General features: G+C 46.4%; 1 protein-coding gene across 15 annotated transcripts in view; it reads left to right on the forward strand.

The window, feature by feature from the left end:
* Positions 1–20,000, forward strand: part of LOC116382516 (membrane-associated guanylate kinase, WW and PDZ domain-containing protein 1-like) — a 99,277-nt gene that overhangs the window by 78,490 nt on the left and 787 nt on the right. For 9 of the 15 annotated variants that reach the window (XM_031845620.1, XM_031845619.1, XM_031845622.1 and 6 more), the window contains 11 exons: positions 997–1,031; positions 4,264–4,519; positions 8,199–8,290; positions 10,046–10,241; positions 10,431–10,733; positions 13,257–13,460; positions 14,559–14,646; positions 14,762–14,822; positions 15,697–15,840; positions 15,926–16,064; positions 17,588–20,000. The exon at positions 17,588–20,000 is cut by the window's right edge and continues 787 nt beyond it. In XM_031845620.1, coding sequence (XP_031701480.1) covers positions 997–1,031; positions 4,264–4,519; positions 8,199–8,290; positions 10,046–10,241; positions 10,431–10,733; positions 13,257–13,460; positions 14,559–14,646; positions 14,762–14,822; positions 15,697–15,840; positions 15,926–16,064; positions 17,588–18,687 — 2,618 coding nt within the window. In that variant the 3' untranslated portion in view covers positions 18,688–20,000. Of the gene's footprint in view, positions 1–996; positions 1,032–4,263; positions 4,520–8,198; positions 8,291–10,045; positions 10,242–10,430; positions 10,734–13,256; positions 13,461–14,558; positions 14,647–14,761; positions 14,823–15,696; positions 15,841–15,925; positions 16,065–16,694; positions 16,787–17,587 lie in introns of all 15 variants that reach the window. The other 6 variants (XM_031845624.1, XM_031845633.1, XM_031845632.1 and 3 more) reach the window with 3 other exon arrangements.

Genomic DNA, 20,000 nt, shown 5'->3' on the forward strand with positions numbered 1-20,000 from the left:
GTGTGTGTGTGTGTGTGTGTGTGTGTGTGTGTGTGTGTGTGTGTGTGTGAATATGTCTCAGGTAGAGGAACCTACATGTTGATCGAGTCGTTGGGCTTTGATGGAAAGGAAAGCGGTTAAAAGGAGGGAGTGTAGATGATTCCCCACACTGTGAATCTTGTCCCCGACTACTGGCTCCAAGTATTAATATTTCATTAGCACAAATGAGATTGATCTCGGTGACTCTCTACAGTGTGTTAACTAGTGTTTATATATAAGAGAGAGATAGAGGGAGAGAAAGTCATGGTGGAGGGAGGAAGAGGAGGAGGTCGTGGGGGGGGGCAGAGAGAGAAGATCAGCTTCTCAACGTGCGCCTTGAGCAAAGCAGAGGAGTGTAGAGGAGAGGAAACAGCTCCGTGGTTACTCAGATGTGCATAGTAAGGCAGGAGCTCAGGCTTCCCTTTGATACGACGCTCGGGCTGCTGGGCTCCTGCTCAGAGGGTGATAGTTGAGATTCTGCTGGAGTGCTTGTGTTGGGAGACAGCTGGGAAGTAGACTGGAGGAGGGAGTGGGTGGGGGAGAGGTTGGGGAGGGTGGGAGCAGCATCCCTGTAGCTTTGACCAGCGGTCCAGGGATGCTGCAGCATAAGTCAGCCTGTCTAATGCAGATAGATCAGTTGCTCCTCTCCTAATAGCGCGGGGTGAGAGCGCCGAGTGGAGCGGCACACACGGCACAGGGGGGAGGAGATCACTTAGATTAGCGAGCAGCCTAGCGCAGTGTGTTGCTCGGAGAGAGGGAGAGAGCAACAGAGAGGAAGAGGAGGAAGAGGTGGAAGAGGAGGAAGAGGAGAGCAATCCGGGGCCAGTTGCGCTCTGCTCTGCAGCAGGAACCAGGGGTCCATCCGTTTGTCCTGGAGGGGTTTTTAGTTTTTCTTTGTTTGGGTTTTGGGGGGGACGACAAGGGAAGAGCACCGCAGGTCATTAATGCTCTCTCTGTCTCTCTGCCGATGTTTTGCAGGAGTGGTGCCAGCCAAGAGGAGTCCAAAGCTGGTGGTGAGTACTCTTTTGTTTTACATCTGTGTGCATGTCAGCTCTACTGAGTGTTAAAGGAGCGCTATTTAAAGAACAAAAGGCGAGAGATTTGATATCCAACTCTTGCTTCTACTGTTCTGCATGCAGAGATTCCACCTTTCCTCTTCACTTCTTTCTCTTTCTGACTTTTCTTTGGTCTTTTATTGCTTTCCTCCTCCTGCTTGTGTTGCCCCTGTGTTGTCATTTAGCTTTGTTTAAAACCCTTTCTCCTTCTCTCGACATCCCACCACGCTGCCACCCTCTGACTGATTAACGGTGTAACAGTGACCAGCTGTTAGGGAGGGCTAAAAGCCACAGCTGAAGGGAGACGGGAGAGAGGCTTGAAGCAAAGATATGGGGGGGAGGGGGGGACAAAAAAGGATGTGGGATGAGAGAAGGGAAGGCCAGTGGGGAGATATAGTTTGTCCCACAACAGTGAATCACAATGACAGCCCAAAGATACAGAAGATGCACTGAAGCTAACAGACAGGGAGAAAGGAGGCGATGACGACATGAGCTGGAGGCGAAAGCAGAGGGAGATCGGGGAAGCTGGAGGAGAGATTGCAACAGATTGCAATGTGTGACGAATAAAAGAGGACGGGAAAGAAGGAGGGAGGGAAAGACCGGCTCTGTGAGCAGCGCTGGGGGTCCCTGAAGGGACGGTGCAGTTATTCAGGACTCTAAAGAGCAAACGCCTCCTCCTCCGTTTTTACGACACATCTCAACCTGATAAAAAAATCCATACACGCTCAGAAGAGACGCCTGTGCAGCTTTACGTGTACCGTCACCTGAGAGCCGCGGACTTATGAGGATATCTTCCTCCGGTTAGGCTCGTCCAAGGTCAGTGACGGGTTCAACTCCCACAACTTGAGAGGAAGGAAAAAGCTCGTCACGATGTCTCTTGATCGGCATGAAAAGCCCCGCAGCTGGCCAGGATGTTGGCATTTGGGATTAGTTTTAAATGGCATCAGTCAGGGCTTTGGGTGTTACCTATTCAGGTCACATGTCACGGAGGATTGGAGGAGGGCCGGGTGCCGTCAGGGGGTCGAGGGGGGACCAATGGTGGCACTGCCCGACTGTCACTTTGGATTAGCTTTCCAGTGAGGAAAAAGCCACTTTCCCCCCCTCTCTGGGTTATGTCTGTGAAATGTCACGCTGCAGGAGACTTCGTGTCAGCCGGGAACAACCATTTTGCCTCCAGTCCAGACTCTAAATAAATGCTCACAGTTAACTCCCATATGCAAGAGAGATTGCGCTGCCTCAACCCATTAAAGAAGTCTCCAGAAGTCAATTTTTGCATGGCTGTTGTCCTCATTAAAGAGGCATTACTGGAATATTTGACCCTCCGTCTCTCGCGCAGTGTGTGATGAGCGAGAGACTGCTGCTGATGACTTCTCTACCATTTCATGCACGGGGGTTTATTATTCATACCAGATCAAAAACGATTCAGTTGTCATATTGGCCCTTGTCAGTAATTGCATTTTCTCGGTGCGACTCATTTTTCATAAAGCTGTAAAGTCTTTTGTAATGTGCATCTGCGAGCGATAACGTGGTTATATTTACGTTCTGTCGGCGCAGTAATCAGAAAGCAAAGATTACAGAAAACTGAAGATGCACCAATACGATACTGACTCGAGATGGATCGGGTATCGGTGGCAATGGGGCGACCATTATCTTTATAAAGAACAGCTCAGTGCTTTCATATAAAAGTTTGGAGTCAACGGAGACAAAAAGATTATAATTCAGACAAATTAATTATTTACATTTGAAATAATTTTGAAAAGGAAGAAGAATTGAATTATTTAAAACTTACATCAGTGGATATCCCCCACAATGCTAGAGGAGAACACTTTTGTTTCCATTTTTTATCCCCCAGATACCCTGAAGATAAGATAAACCGTAAGTGACCCTCGATCATCAATGAGCCACATCGGTGCATGCATTACGGCCCTGAATATGTTGGGCAGCCGTTCGTCTTTGTGCACTCTGCAGTCTACTCTGTGGTTCGATTGATAGAAGAGTTTTTTTATTTTTGCAAACCCTTCATACAAAACAGCATCTATTTGAAAAGAGGACTTTCTACAACCTTTTAAATACAGAGTCGTCCTCTCAGCCGAAAAGTAACGAAACTGTTGAGCTTCAGTGTTACTTCATTTGTTACATTTAGTTTTACACAGTAAAGGAAAGCAGTGTTCAGGTGAAGCTTGATGTCGCCTCAACACATGAAGGAATGATCACAGTCACTTCCTCACTGTGAGGCATGCAGCTTATTAATTCGGTCGATGCCCAAGAGTCGGATCGGTGCGTCCCTGCAGGAACATTAAGGTGTCCAGCAGCACAATAACAGGCCATAAAAAATAATCACGGTGCTCTATATGTTCTCTAAGCATTAAAACAACTAACACATCGTTGACGGAAAGTCCAGTTTGAGTAAGAGATGCTTCCATCTGAAGGCTCATCAGACGCCAACATGCTGCAACAGTTGGCTGTGCTAGATTTCTACGTGTTTTGCTAGACGACCCTGTTTTTTTTGCTGTCTGTGTCGCCAGACTGAGGCTCAATACACGAGATTAACACCGATTATTTTAACTCGGGAGACATATTTTACTTCACATTTAAAACAAGCCGATTATTTTAAGCAGCTGCGTAGCACAATATACTCACGATACGTAACCCACGAGGACTCCTGCTGCTGAGATTTTACAATTTGCTTTCACGCCAGATTTGACACATTCCTGTTTTCAATTGAGACCGACCTTGACTCTATGCGTATAGCTCTCCGAGCTCAGGACCTTCTGTTAATACACAAAGAGTCATTGTATTCATAAAAGGCAATATCTCTCTTCATTGAAATTCCCTCACATATCAATCCGTCTTTGTCTCGCAACCATGGAAACCAAGTCATCGCTCCTCACTCCAGCAGCAGCTTTCAGAGAGAGAGAGAGATATTCCACTGCGATGTCTAAAAACGATGACATTGGACGCTTTCCTTTTCTTTCTCTCTTTGTCCTCCATCGACACTCTTTCCCCCCGATATCTCACCCTCACCTCTGACTCAATTATCACGTTTTCTCCTCCTCTCTCTCTCTGCCCTATACCTCCCTGTCTTCTGCTTGTATCCACCCCCATCCTTTAGCACACACACACACACACACACACACACGCACACACACACACGCACACACACCTCTCACTCTGTTTTTTTTCCTCCCAGCACCAGTTAGAGAGGAAAGACAGCCAGAGCAGCTCCCAGCACAGTGTGTGCAGCCATCGCAGCGCCCACACCGATTCTCCCGGCCACCCGCCCTCTGCCATGCCCAGCGAGGCTGTGGCTCCCACTCCTGCTGCCCCCACCCAGCCTCTGCCAGGCCTGCCCCCTCAGGACCCTGCAGATGGCACCCTCACCCTCCAGAAGAAGCCAGACCCCTTTAAGATCTGGGCGCAGTCCAGGAGCATGTACGAGAGCCGACGTGAGTGGAATCCAGTTCTTATTTTAAGGAATTTTAAAGTTTTGCTGACTTCAGAGTTTGAACGGTTTTATCCTCTAGGCACATTTGCAGAACTTTATGACCCTCTATAAGTGTGAATGTGGCCTGAGATCATCTGGCAGGAGACGTTTGATGGCTGAGATTCAAGATAAAAGCTAAAAAGAAAAAGAAAAGCTTCATTCAAAGTCATGATTTAAAGGAATTTTCTGCCACAGAGTTGGAAGCAAAGATAGATACCACTCTCATGTTTGCACTTTAAATATGAAAGCTACAGCTAGCAGCAAGTTTAATTATTCATTCATTCATCTATTCATTTATTTATTTATTTATTTGACAGGGACAGTGCAGAGCTTCTTAGCTGTACCAGAGTTAGCTATGAGCTAATTTACATCTGTAGTCCCTGGGCAGGAAACCCAGAATAACATCTCTATCATCTAATGTAAAAAAAGCACAATTACAGACAGTAAGAGAGGACTTCACTATACGATAACAACACAACAACAACATTAGGGCAGCACAACAAAAACATCAAGACATGTAAGTTAGCTTAGCTTAGCATAAAGAGCAAAAAACCTGGCTTTATCCAAAGCAACAAAGCCCACCAACCAGCACCTCTGAAGCTTGCTAATCAACACTTTACATCTTGTTGTTTGTTTGTAGATTTCATATTTATGTGCAGACTATTTCCTGCTGTAGCGATGCTGGTGGGCGGGGTTTTTTTGTGTTTCGGACAGAGCCAGGCTAGCTGTTTCCTCCTGTTTACAGTCTTTATGCTAAGCTAAGCTAACCAGATAGAATTGGTATCGATCCATCTAACTCTCTGCCAACAAGAATCAAATAATCCAACTTTCAGAAATGTAGATTTATTCCTTTAAATGAATGCGTTTTTCTCGTCTTAGCCGTGTGTACTTCCTAGTGTCTATTATGTCTTATTCTGTCATTTCTTCTGCATTTTGTCAAATCCCTTTGAGTTTAATGCTGTAAGATTTAGTGTAAGAGTTTGGGATCAGACATGGAGGTCAGGAAACATATGATTCAACAGAACTGCTGTGTCGATTTTAATTTAAATTATTCTGTCCACTGATAGTTAGACCCCTTTTAAAGACATCTCCATTTGATTTGCTCGCGAGTGCTTTAGTGAATGTATCTCTGGAGTTGTGGAGAAGATGCAGAGAGTAGAAGAAGAATCACAGCTGTGTGTACAGCGTGCCCACCACGGGGCGCATCTCTGTCTTTGTGCGTTTGTGTCAGTTAAAGCCCCTTTTTGTGTGTTTGCTAAACATTTCTGTGCTTACTGAGTCACAACCGATCCTGTGACAAAAGCTGCCTCCGAGAGGGAAGCGTCCTTGAAAACACACAAGTGTTCGCTGGTGTGTGTGTGTGTGTGTGTGTGTGTGTGTGTGTGTGTGTGTGTGTGTGTGTGTGTGTGTGTGAGTCGTTCGCACGGTGTTCTGGCCTTCCTCCCGACTGAAAAGAACCGTCATGTACAATAAAAGAAAGAATGGCATGTGTGCCCTTTACTGCACGTCACCGTGTCAAGAGACAACATTTCACCTTTTACATTATCAGCAGCCAAACAGCTTGTCTCACTCCCAGTTTAGTCACTGGGGAGAAAAAACAGAGTATCCAAACTGCAAAAAGTGGAGCAGCAGAAAGTAGGCAGCCTCTCTGTAAGACTCCTCCATATCATTTGCAGTCATGGTCTATTCTTGCATTATTCATAGGAGAAACACTTTGAGGGTGTCAAACCACTTTTCTTCCAAAATAACGTGTTCACTCGACTGTTCTGGCTGAATTACATCGTTCAGACCTCCTGTACTTGTACCGGTGGTGATAGTTAAAGGGACAATAGGTCTGTTTATCTGAAATGCATCTCCGTGTTGTGTTGTGGTTTTAGAGGGGTGATGATATATTGCAGGTTTGCTGTGTTAGCTTGTCACACATTGTGAGTGTCGCCAGCCTCACTTGCGCTCCTCGCAGTGTTGGTTAACAATCATGGCTGCCTGTAGAATCTAGGACTGCTGCTGATTAAATATTAACTGGGCTGCTTTAAGCTGCCGCTGATTGGTGTATCTGTTCGAAAACCCCTGAAGGATCTGCAGCCTTCTTTTTTTCTTCTTCTTTTTTTTTGAGTCTGCAAGGGGAGGAGGGGGAGGAGGGGGAGACGCAATGAAATGAAAAGAAGGAGACAATGAATGACAAAGAGGACCCGATTCTCTGGGTGTTTCTCAAAGTCAAGGATGCTTCCTTGGGACGACGGGTCCTTCCAAGTCCTAGAGGCTCCTTCCGAGTATTCGGAGAGCACACAACAGAACAGCCTTATTGTTATATAACTTTATTTTGAATAATTCAGTACATTACAATTTCAAGTAATTTAAATTTATTTCACAATCCTCAGAGCAAAAGACTGACTGAAACGTGCAGGCCTTTTTAAAAAATAGATAAAATCTACGGGGATTTTTGCAATTATTATAATTCTTAAACGAATTTTACTTCGCTTATTATAAAACACACTTAGTTTAAACTCTACGGGGAACAAAAAAAATGAAATCACAAACAAGGTCGTCTTGATAGCTCTTTCACCAACTCTGGTTTAGTCTAAATAAATTCTTAAATTCGCAATTTAGATTCCTTTTAAAGCTTCCAGACTCCATTGAGGAAAAACAGACATTTTTACATCGCCGATTGTAAAACGCACAGAAACAAAATAAAATCATCAAAAGGGTCTTGGTTAGCTCTTTCCACTATTCCAGCAATCGCCATCTCGGGTTTGGTCAAAAATAACCTCTTGGTTCACCAAGTTAAACGGCCGTTAAGCTCTCCTCAACCCTACCAGACTCCGTTGAGAGTCAATAGAAAAGCCATATTTCAGTGGCAGGACAGTGTGACTGAAAAGTGAGTTTTGGGGGAATTTCACCTCCCTGAAAGCTTCATGTCACCTGTTGCTTGATGTTGCATCTTTTGCTGTCAGTTGACACCAGTCCTATAGTCACGTATCACAGGAGGGTGTTCACAAGTTTAACCCGTTAAATGCAAGCACGTTATCGGGGGAAGAGGAGAAGCTAATGGGTTCACTACCGGCCTTGCGTGGCAGCCGTGTAGACAGCAGGCGGTGCGAGCAGAGACGGCCTGTGCCGACTGGCCCTCTGGGTGGAACAGACTGACACCAAATTGCCTGTGTCCTCCTCCACAGTCTGCTCGGTCCATCCGAGATGCAAATGTGTGGTGAGTTGTGTGCGTGTGTGTGTGTGCGTGTGTGTGTGCGTGTGTGTGTGCGTGTGTGTGTGTTTGATGGAAATAGGCGAAAGTGAAGCTCCGAATGTGTGAAAGAAAAGGTTTAGCTATAATTGGTGGCTAATAACACGGTCTACGGAGGTCTCGGCAAACTACTGTATATAAGAAGTGGATGTATAGTCGTCATGACGTCACCCGTGGATTACAGCCGTAATCATCAGCGATCACACAGCTGGGACGTGGGTTTGTGGTAATGAGGAAAATCGGGGGACAGAAACTTGTTGATTTTTAGAGGAACAAGCATTCGGTGATTAGCCGACATAGATGTTAATCAGTCCACGCTGAGCGGAGCCTGAAGGTCTTTGGCAGAGTTGCTGGTTGATCTCTATGGAGTCCCCCCCTTCACTGTTTCTCTCGTGTGTTTCAGTGCCAGATTGCCAGGAGCAGGACATTTTCCTTTGGCGGAAGGATACCGGCTTCGGCTTCCGTATCCTGGGAGGAAATGAGCCCGGGGAACCTGTAAGTATCCCTCCACCTCCACCTGTCCATCAATACTTTATCACATCATTTGATGAATTCATAGATTTAAGTGTACACTCGTACGCCCCATTCATACTTTTGCTGATAATGAATCAATAAACCTCTGAAGGCTTTGTCCTTGCTCTTAGTATTCCTCCCAGTTCTACACGAGGTTTTCGTTCGCTTTCTCCGTCTTCTTCCTCTTACTTCTGTGTTTCGTCCGCCTTTAAACCAGCGTAGCTGTCTAACTGGAGCTGTTGCTCTCTGGAGGATCATATAGACAGCTTGTTAAGAGAAGCCAAGGTCTTACCCACAATCCCTCTGGTTGTGCGCCACATATTTGTCTTAAAAGGAGTGGAGCAAGAGGGAGAGTGGAAGGCAGTTATTGAGGAATAGAGGGAAATAAAATGGCAGCAGGCTTCAGGTCTACCCCACAGGAGTTAGTACTTGTTGTTTGTGCCAAGAGGTGTTGGCGTGGTAGTTGTGCGGTTGTTACTGTCGGAGCTGTGCGTGAACACCCACACCATGCCTAAAGCACACGAGCTTCTCCGAGGCCCCGATAGGCTGCGTCGGCCTTCTTGGTTTCTCCGAACGTCAGTCACAAACACCTTGAAGTGACGCAAGAGGAGAGTGAAGCGTTGCACAGATTCATTTAAAATCAGAGGCAGATAAGACACAATGAGTCTTTGAGCTCTCTAGACTGGTGGTTTAATTGACTGCAGTGTAATTAGCCGTAGTACTGTATCGTAATCATAGAAGCTGTTGAATTCACGTCCCTCTGTTGATATTTGAAACAATGAATTACAGCGTTGTTAGAAACGCTACAGGTGAATAGAGTCAAAAAATGAACTCATGGATATCAACATGAAACCTCCCCAGTTGATCACTTACATTAAGGCAAATAGGTTTGGTATCACAATCCTTCTGAAATATTTAATTTGAATATGCAAATTAGGCATTATCTTATGAAATATGTGCTAATTTTCATACATTTCCAGAACAGAAATCTGAACATTGGATAAAGCCAAGTTCAACATTCTTCTTTCTTTTTGTTGACATATTAAAGTCAAAGATTGTTCCAGAGGGAATCTATGAAATCTGTTTTAATCTTCAGATCAGAAAATACCATCAACAGCCAAGTTTCTCCATGTCTTTAGTAATAACATGTTGTATGAATGAGTCTCTGAATAATATATGAACAAACACCTCAGTAGAAACCTTCAGCACATAGAGAGGAATGAACGAGTGAAGTTTGGTGAATGTAAGAGCTGCTGAAGTGGAGATTTATCATCAGAGTCTGAGAACAAACTCATTTAGAGGAAACGTCCTTTAAAGAGACGTTTAGTTCCATTACAGACATTTAGAGACTCTACAGGTGAATAGGGTCAAAACATGAACTCATAGATATCACCATGAAACTTCACCACTTCATTACTTAGATTAAAACAAAAACATTTTGTATTACAAGTTTTCTGAAATGTTATATTTAAATATGCAAATAAGGCATTATCTTATAGTAACTTTCGGGGAATTTAGGAGAAATCTACAGACACAAATAGATAAAGTGGTAAAATAAACACCTGAATGTGTGTTTTGGATGTTTTCTTTCCTCTAGTCTGGAAGACGACGTGTTATAAAAGCAAAGCAGCCAAAAATCTCAAAAACAGACACAATGTTTTTGCCTGTTAGTGCCTCGCCTTAACAAAAACCAGTGATCTGTTAACATCTTGCGTCGTGTGCGCTTTCCTTCTACAGATCTACATCGGCCACATCGTGAAGTACGGGGCGGCGGATGAGGACGGACGCCTGCGGTCGGGCGACGAACTCATCTGTGTGGACGGCACGGCGGTGGTGGGCAAGTCTCACCAGCTGGTGGTGCAGCTGATGCAGCAGGCCGCCAAACAGGGTCACGTCAACCTCACCGTCAGACGCAAGTCCCCCGGATACGGAGGTGACCAGAGCGTCACTTAAAACATGTGTACATTCACACGGGTGTCATGCACTCTCACATGTTGTATAAACATGATGCACGCCGCTTGCTCTTTTGTGCAGACTCTCCTTAACCGTAACACGGTTCCAGACTTGAATCTGAGGTTAATGAAATGCTTTTCTAACCAGTTTATTTTCTTCATCCACAAAGGGTCGAAAGGAGAAGGTGACATCCCCCCGTCGCCGGCCTCCTCCCACCACAGCAGCACCCAGGCGCCCAGCCTGACGGAGGGCAAGCGGACCCCCCAGGGGAGCCAGAACTCTCTCAACACCGTCAGCTCCGGCAGCGGATCCACCAGCGGCATCGGCAGCGGCGGCGGAGGCGGCAGCGGGAGCACGGTGGTGCCCGCCTCCCTGCAGCCGTACGACGTGGAGATCCAGCGCGGAGAGAACGAGGGCTTCGGTTTCGTCATCGTGTCGTCCGTTTCCAGACCTGATGCCGGCACCACCTTCGGTAAGTGAGCCGAAGCCGGAGCTAGTTGAGACTGACGGGGACTTCTATTCAGTTTGACATCAAGAGTTTATTTTGTTTACTACAGGCTGACAATTTAGACTTTAATCCGACTGAACAGTTAGATTGTTTGGGCGTTTGTAATCTGCGTTGGTGCCTGTTACGTTCTGAAGATCCTTATTTCTCTCTGTGATTAATTTACTCTCCCGCTGTGAGCGGCATCAACAAACAACTTTAAAACGGAGCAATATTCTTCAGAGGCTACTCCATGGCACTAAACTACAGCCCTGTTGGGTTGTGTTTCTGCAGGGTTCAGAAGTGAAGAAGAATAAAACCTAATACCTGTTTCACAATCACACTGTCCAAAGCATGAAAGTATATAAAACAGTAAAAATGTATTGTTATATCAGTTTCAGTACTACCCTGCAGTTTACAACAGCATGTCTACATTATAGTTGATTCAATGAACACAACTTGAACCACTAGAACCAAAACAACGAAATTGATCATTTAAGTTTGTGCTCAAATCCAGACTTTCCCATTATGGGACGAATTATGAGATATATTGGCAGATATGGAAGATCATATTAATAAGTATGTTTTCTTTAGTGTATGTCACCTGAGAGTTAGTGAGCAGGTCCTCGACGCATTCCTCCAGCAGACATGTCCACAAAGACGATAAATGAACCACTGGGTGAAATGGCCGATGCCAATACAAAGAATATGCTCCTCGTTGAGTTTCCTTGACTTACTGAATAACTCGTGCGTGTGGCGTTTGACAGAAGTCCACTTAATGCCACAGAACGAGGTCACGAACCTTCTATGAAGAGCGTCGAGATAAAGAAGTCTCCTCGTGTGCGGAGCGCTCTCCCTCAGGACCGGTGCTGCCTGCAGCTTCATCACAAACACCATCATGACCGATTCACGCCTCACAGCTGCCCTCACCGATCCATTCAGCATCTAATTGAAGTCTACTCGGCTCACTCCATTTGCTGTCTATACCAGTTACGTATCGCGGCAAAGCAGCAGCATTGCATGTATTAAAGCCGCTCAGGCGCTGATGAGGAATGGTAGATGTCCTCCTCGAACAAATTTGGCGTTAACCTCCGAGTGATGAATCTCCACCGCCAATGTCACGCCAAGGTGCCCTGAATAGTTAGCCATTATGATGATGTACTGTGGTGTGTCACGGGGCGAAGCACAAGAATGAAGGAGACGTGAGCCAGGAGGAAGTTTCATTGATCCCATGGGCTAATGGTGTTTGCTCTGCAAAACGCAAGAATGAATGTGTTATTTATAGGGACGCCAGCGAAAGTGCTCGTCAACAACCTTGTCCTAAACGTCTCGTAGTCCTCTGGAGGTGTTTTTTCCGCGGCTGCTTCGCTGCTCTGCTCCGTCACTCCTCTCGGGACGAGGAGATGAATGGCCTCGGTGCTTTCATGTGCTGATGCTGGGATCAGCATCCCACGCTCACTCTCCTAATGGACACCAAACCATGTGGGACACGAGCTGAAATCTGAGGAAGAATATGTTTTACAACGAAAAAAAATAAGAATAAAGCAGTTTCTGCTGATTCAATCTCACGTACATCATGGATCAACCATGTCCCCCCCCCCCCCCTCACTCTCATCCCCTCCTACTATGACCTGAGTGTGAGGTTGTGTTTCACAGATTGGATATTAAGTCCTGGGTGCTTCTCGCCACACCCCCGTGTTATCCCAAATGTCATTATTTAGATAGAGTGACAGGACACAAGCACATTCTTCAATCAAAAGACCGAGGGAGGGTAAAGCGGCGGGGTGAGGTAATAAATATGGATGTTGCAGAAAATACTGGAGGGAAAATTGGGGGGGGGGGTAGCAGAGATGAAGGGAGGGAGGGAGATCTCCAGAGTCTGTTCAGAGCTTCTGTTTCTACAAGGTGTGCAGTATTGAACACTGTCACTCAGGTGCAGGTCGTATTTCTTGCAGTGCATTCTTTGACCACATGAGCAGCTCCACATATAAAGCCACTGTCCATCAAACCTCCTCTTTAGGAATGCTTATTATTTTTCCGGAGCCGGTGAAGATCCCGCTGCTCAATTACCTGAACGTCGTATGCCGCAGCAGCGTTCGTGTGCTCATTGATCGCTGGCAGGGAGGTGTGTTGATGACGCTGTAACCGGCGTATTGATAGGCTGTCAAAACTATGCCGCTGTGGACGCCGACCAGCGCCATATGACTCACAGCCCATTGATCGATACGTCAGACGATGAGGGAAGAAGACAGATTATGCATTATCCCATGAAGTCTCTGAGGCATCTATTGTTCCTGCATGTGTGCTGACTGCTACAGGTTTCCTGTGGTTGAATGGGAAACGTGGTGATTTTGGGATAATTAACCTTTTTCTTTTTCGTCTCTTTTCTCCCCGTTTTCTTTCTTTCTTTTCCTTTTTTTTCTTATAATACAAATCAATACACCCAATCAACACAATAAAAATAAAAATAATCGCCGCACACTATTTTTAACACACAAACTAACACAAAAGCCGGGAATGCTTGTGTGGCCATGCCCCACAAAATAGGACGCATCATCGAGGGCAGCCCGGCGGACCGCTGCGGGAAGCTGAAGGTGGGGGACCGGATCTTGTCCGTCAACTGCTGCTCCATCACCAACAAGTCCCACTCGGACATCGTCAACCTGATCAAGGAAGCCGGGAACACGGTCTCGCTCAGGATCATCCCAGGTGATGGTAAGGCCTTTTTGGGCTTGCGGCCTCAGTGGGCTGGTGCATAATGCAGCGTGGTGTGACTTATTCATGGATGTGGTGGGAAGGAAAAGACACCGCTGCTCCTGACAGGCACTTTTCATCAGGGTGTGAACCCTGGTGTCTCGGAGAGTGAGTCATTGAGTAGGAGTGAGGCGAAGGTTACACCCAGAAGCTACTGTAGCACTTCTACAAGTTTTCTCTTTCTTTCTGCTTTTTTTTTACTGCTCATATTTAATCGAGCGCTTCCTGTTGGTGTTAATCTCTTCAGCTTAGTGTAGAAAAGGAAAATAAACCTCCATAATATCGCAGCACAAGCAGTTTGCGACCTAAATCTCCATAATTTTGGGTGAAATATGTCATGTGATGTAACAAGGGTGCTTATTACTGGCTGACTGGGCAGCCAACGAAGACACGTTGTCATGTAATGCCCTCCATTGAGACAGAAAGTGAAGCTCAGTTAATACTGAGGCATGAGAGAGGTGCGGAGCAAACTCCCCCACACTCATGTCCGCTAACTCGCAGGTTTGTGTGTGTGTGCAGGCAAAGGTTCCTGGTAGAAAACACGGCGTGGCCTTGTAATATGTGAATGATGGCATTTACCGGTCCACCTCATCCTCAAATATCACGAAAGACGTGTGTCGCTTCAGAAAGAGAGAGAGGTGGCCGTGAGGAAGTCATATTTCTCTGCGTGATGAGGAGAGAGTGAGAAAAAGGAGAGAGAGAGCTGTACACCTGCCAGCATCAGAGGAAACTAATGTGTGCTGCAGGTTTCTTGCTGGTGAGAAGATGGAGTTGAAGAAAGGCATTAGAAGGCATTCGGCCTTGTTGTTTTTTCAGTCAGTTTTTCTTCTTTCATTTAGTTGAGGCCAGGGTTGTCTATGAGCAAATGGCAAATGACAACATCACAGGCAGTTAGCATCAGGACTAATAGAGTAGCCTGTGAGCGGTTCAGTGGGCTCTTCTGGACAGTCGCATCACCACCAGCTGTGGGCAAATGCATTGAACAAAAGCAGTCACTTCATTTTAGCTCGGTTGTTTCTTCTTCTTTTTATGTTAATTTGTCTTTTTTTCTTTTTGCAGAATCTTCCAATGCTTCTCTGCTGACTAACGCTGAGAAGATAGCTACCATCACCACCACACACACACCTCAGCAGACCACAGAGTCCCGGTAAGTGATGACGCATCCATTTAAAAAAAAAAAAGCACAAACGCAAAGGTCTTTGTAGAATATATTCTTTAACGCAGCACAATGTGTATTCATGCGAGTTTCTCTTTTTTTAAAGGAATAACTCAAAGTCAAAAGGAGCTCCTCCCCCTCCGCCCATGCACAGTCAGACAGCACAGGTAAGAATGGATGCTTTCACTCCACAGTTATTGATCATCTGGGTTCTACATCAGTACGTTAATTACAGAGTTTCCTCCAGAGAAGCTACTCAGCAGAGGAGCAGTATTTCTCCAACAAATAGCCTAAACTGTTCACACACTGCACTGCTAACTTCTCGCTCGCTATCTCTCGCTCGCTCGTTTATAGAATGTAAAAAGTGAGAGAGGATTCAATTATTGCCAATCTCGTCCATACTCCTCATTTGAATTAACCTCTTTTGTTTATCTTGAAGTAAAAGTTCTAGCGGACCCTTCCCAGCCAGGGGGTCGCTGAGAGTAGTGATTGATGAGTCAGCAGGCAGTCAATGGCAGCATAAAAGAGGCAATAAAAGGTGTTTTGAGAAAGTTTGAGTCACCGCAACCACCCGAGGTCCTTGAGCATGCGGCCATGACTGGGCACCAAACATATCGTGCGGTTTGCTGCAGCAGAATGAAAGATTAGCTTGTGGACAGACAGATAGCTGCACAGTCACTCACGTACACACAACAATCGCATGATCCTCCTGGTGGAGCTAATAAAGCCCATTTTGGAAGAGACCGTACTTCTGTTGGGAGGGAATTTTTGATGAGTCATGGTACTTTTTTGGGTACAGCCTTTCTCGTGCCCTTTCTTAGTGATCTGCACTCTGCTCGCTGACTCGTGTGGCATTAATTATTCATGCATTCCAGGGTATTGTACTGCCATTGACATTTTGTGGAGTTTTCGTGGGACACGGCTTGATTAGTCCTGGAGTTTTGGACTCACCTTTTGACTCCCCCTGTGCACCATGGATTAGTCTCTCCTCTCTGGTCTCCCTGTGACTTTTCTCTTCGTCTCTCCTTTTGTGTCTCACAGGATGCCGAGTTCTACTCCGTGGACCTCGAGCGGGACAGTAAAGGTTTTGGCTTCAGCCTGAGAGGAGGACGGGAGTACAGCATGGACCTGTATGTGTTGAGACTAGCGGAGGATGGGGCTGCTGTCAGATGTGGCAAGATGAGGGTACGAAACCATAAAAAGCTGAATTTGAGACGTTTTTTTTAAATGAAAAGTCCGCCATCGACAACGTCGGCCTCTCTGTTTTCAGGTGGGAGATGAGATCCTGGAGATTAACGGTGAGAGCACAAAGAACATGAAGCATTCACGTGCCATCGAACTGATCAAGAACGGCGGTCGGTGGGCGCGGCTCGTCCTCAAACGGGGAGATGGATCTGTACCTGAATATGGTACGTAAACACGTCGCCATGTTGTTGTCCACTTCCTGTAAATAACAGCCAGCGTTGAGATCTTATTGTTGTTCCAGCTTTGTACTAGAATAAAGCCTCTTATCTGCTTAGCGCACCACTGGGACTGTAAATGATTTTCTGATCCATGACTTTAAAGTGATCCTCGTATTTTCTTCACAAGATTGAGCCGTCAATTTTTATTGGTCAATGAGGGAACGGTTGCCACAAAAGGTTGTTCAGTGATTTTTGTACTCTTATGGGATCCGTAGCACAGATGTTTTACAGCTGGAGTAATATTCCCTCCCAAGAGCTGTGAGCTCTGCTGATGGATTATTCCTCTCACAGCTTGAGTCACATCGTTGTATTTGTCGGCATTATTTTCCAGGATTTCATTTTCTATTCCCTTCTCAGATGGATTTGTGATACTGTATCAAGTGTAATATTTCTTGTCTTTCACAACAAAACCCCTTCTTCTCTCTATTGAGACGCACTGTAAAACAGCCTCTTGTCTGTTTTATCCGTTTTCTCCTCTCTATTCCTCTCTCTCTCTCTCTCTCTCTCTCTCTCTCTCTCTCTCTCTCTCTCTCTCTGACTTGTCTCTCGTTGCTGGGCTCTTCCTCCTCTCTCCAGCGATGATGGCTCCTCATCTCGCTGTTGGTACAATGAGGAATGACAAGATGGGAGAGCCCTGTTTCTACCTAATGGGCCAAAATCAGACCACGGTTTGTAGCCAAAAGTCTGTCCCAATCCACTCTCCCCGCCATCTTTCTGTTTTTTTATCCACCCTTCCTTCCAGCTCATCCCGACCTGAATCCCGACTGGTGTGTTTACATAGTCGTGCATGCTTTGTGTCTTGTCATGCCTGAATTTATCAAACTTAATTTAACTTCCGTGAATCCGTACATGCACAAACCCTCCCGCTCCGCCAGCCCCACACCAGAGATTTATCTTCCTGGGACTAATTTAATGCCACCTCCCATGCTGCTACCATAGCAACCTGTATCTAATTTGGCAGCCAAACACTCTTGTTTCTTTTGTTTTTTTGCTTTGAGGCTGTTCTTTCCCAGCGATGCATACTGAGTTGTTCACCATGTTTGTTTTGAATGATTTCCTAGGTGCCTGCTGTGCCATTGATAATCCCCGCCCTCCACTTGCCGATGTGTTGCCCCTGCTGTTGTTGCTGACATCACGTTGTGTCTCGGCCTCCAGAGAAAACGCGTTGAAGTGATTTATCACTTCAACGCATTTAATGTTCATAGATCATTTAAGATTAGCCTGATTGTTTCTAGGCAGATGTACAAAGTATATTAAAATAAGCACATGTTTGCATGGTTTTCCATAAATCTCTGCATTGACTTTCTGTCATGTCGAAGCAAGAGCTCACATGAACCAACAAGGAAAGCTTATGCTGCTGAGCACAATAAATGTCTCATGTGATTGATGTACAAGTATTCCTCAACCCCAATCGCTCTCATGAGGTATTTCTAGTCAACAAGATTCTCTTCCTTTCTCCTCTCCTGCAGACGGCAGCAGTGACGGGCACCCTCCCACACCCGGGGCACAAAACACTCCGGAAGTGAGAACGCTGCCGCCTAACAGCCGATATCACACCTCATTGGAGTCCAGTTATCCACCAGACCTTCACAAACCATCACGCCAGGAGGAGGCTGCGCGTGGCCGAGACAGGGACAGGGCTGGGTCAGATCAGATGGACTACCAAGGCCGGCAATTTAACCCCCACCATCATCACACCTGGAATAACAATCACAGTCAAAGCACCCCTAGACAGCAGTCTCCAGACAACAGTATCAACAGCGGCAGCAGCGGTGGCAACAAGAAGAGCCGAGGCCGCAAAGTCAAGAAGTCCGAGTCGGAGAGCGGCATCTCTAAACTCCTAAAGACTCTGAGGAAAGACAGCTCGGGGAAGAAGGCCGCCGCTGCCGAGAAGCTCCGGGGGCGAGAGCCCTCGGGCAGCAGCTCCACTTTGGACGGGAGGTTTCGTCAGCAGCGCCGCGGCTCCCTCGACCGCTCCCCAACACGAAAGCGGGCCCCGTCTCCGGACCGTCAACGGGCCAAGTCGATGGACCGCAGGGCGGAGCGAGCGCACCGGGACCGCACGCCCGAGAGGGAGCACGACGACGGCGGGTTCCTCGCGGTCACGCCCGAGCGCAAGTTCCACGAGCGGCGGCTCCTCAAGGACTCGCAGGCGGCTGGGCGGGTCAGGGAGGCCGCAACCCCCGAGCGCACCAACAAGAACGGGGATTCCTCGTCCCTTTCCAGGGGCCGCACGTGCGACAGAGCCACGAAGAACGGCAACCTCCTGAGAGACTCTTCCTCAGAGAGGGGGGACGGGCGATACTCGGTGAACGGGACTCCGGAGCGGCGGTACCGAGCGGAGCGGGACTCTTCCCCCGACAGCAACTACAGCCGGGACGAGCCGAACTACGCGGCGGCACCCCGACTGATGGATTACTACGGCATGATGAAGAACAACGCTGCGCACAACAACGCCGCCTACAACAACACGGGCCATAACAATAACGCAGTGGGCCGCGGCCCAAACCAGCTCCCTGAGCCCAAGAGAAGGCTGTACAAAGAAAGCCCCAAAGACCTCAGCATCTAGAGCAGAGATCCGCCTCGCCACTCTCTCCTCTATCTGTGCAAACTATGTACAATACACTGGAATTGGACTTCTGAGGATACTAACTCTTGTGCTTTATTTGGTCGACCGGTTTATTGATTGATTTTTGATTGACTTAACTACTTGTGATCCCATCCAGAGATTCATAAAACAGCAGGAGTACAATCCTTCTATCAGTTCATGCTGGTTGTTTTGTCATTGTTATCGTTATTTTGAAGATAACAAGAGGTTGTTGTACTGTTGTAAAGGTATTGTACGTGCCTGCATATGAAATCAGTGATATTGCTTTTTGTAGGCATCTGCTGAATCTAAATATTTGTTCCCTCAGAGGTGAAATGAAACATGCTTCCAGTCGTGGTATCTTCTAAGCTTGTTTTCAACTTGTTTTTGTTGTTTTGTTTTTTAGACGTTTGTTCCATTCCTGAATTGCTTCACTGAACAAACTATAGCACAAGACACCGATGGGTCGCAAGAGCTGTGAAAGTCACGAAACTAAACAAAAAAAAATCTAAATTTAACATCTGATGGTGAAAGTAGAGTGATGATTATATAAATAATATATGACTTTTTGTTGCATTTGCTCACTATTTATTTCTTTTTCAATTTGGCACATATCTTGAGCAAGCTTCATTCCTTGGAGACTGAAGGGAAGAAGAGCACACTGTACCCCGGGGGAAGCATGCTGTACCCTCACTTGTGTTGCACCCTTGATATGTGTGGCATCCTTTAGCCTGAACACGCTCCCACACGAACCAAATTAAGAGATCAGACAACCGGGTGAGGACAATTGGCAGCGGTGCTATTGTTTTCTCCTTCTAGAGTGGGATTATAAGAATATCTTGACTTGTGTTGCTCAGCGTTGTGCTGATGTAGCAGAAAAAAGAACCTGACTCACTTCACTTCAGGCACAACTGTTCTGGTAGATTCTCTGTAGCGGGAAAGTGAGAGTTATCTAAATGTGTTGCTCTTGATGAGTCTGCATTATGCCACAATACCAGCGTGAAGCTGCCATAAAATATGATTTCTCAGATATCCCCCCCCCCCCCAAAACAAAGTGTAAATTATCCCTGTGCAAGATGCATGTGTACATTTAAGTGTAGTTGAACCACTTCCTCTGATAGGTCTGAGTGAGGAGAATGGATAAGGAACATGCACAGTGATTGTTGGCCCTGTCCTCGTGTTGACGACGACACAAAGAGCCGATGCGGTGATAAACTTAAGAGTCGGGGTAATCTGCCATGCTGAGCCATGCCGTCACGCCACTGGAGTCTGACTGCTGCTTTACGGTGTGTTTT

Source organism: Anarrhichthys ocellatus, unplaced genomic scaffold (genome assembly GCF_004355925.1).
Source record: "Anarrhichthys ocellatus isolate YVR2014 unplaced genomic scaffold, GSC_Weel_1.0 scaffold5, whole genome shotgun sequence".
Taxonomy (NCBI): domain Eukaryota; kingdom Metazoa; phylum Chordata; class Actinopteri; order Perciformes; family Anarhichadidae; genus Anarrhichthys; species Anarrhichthys ocellatus.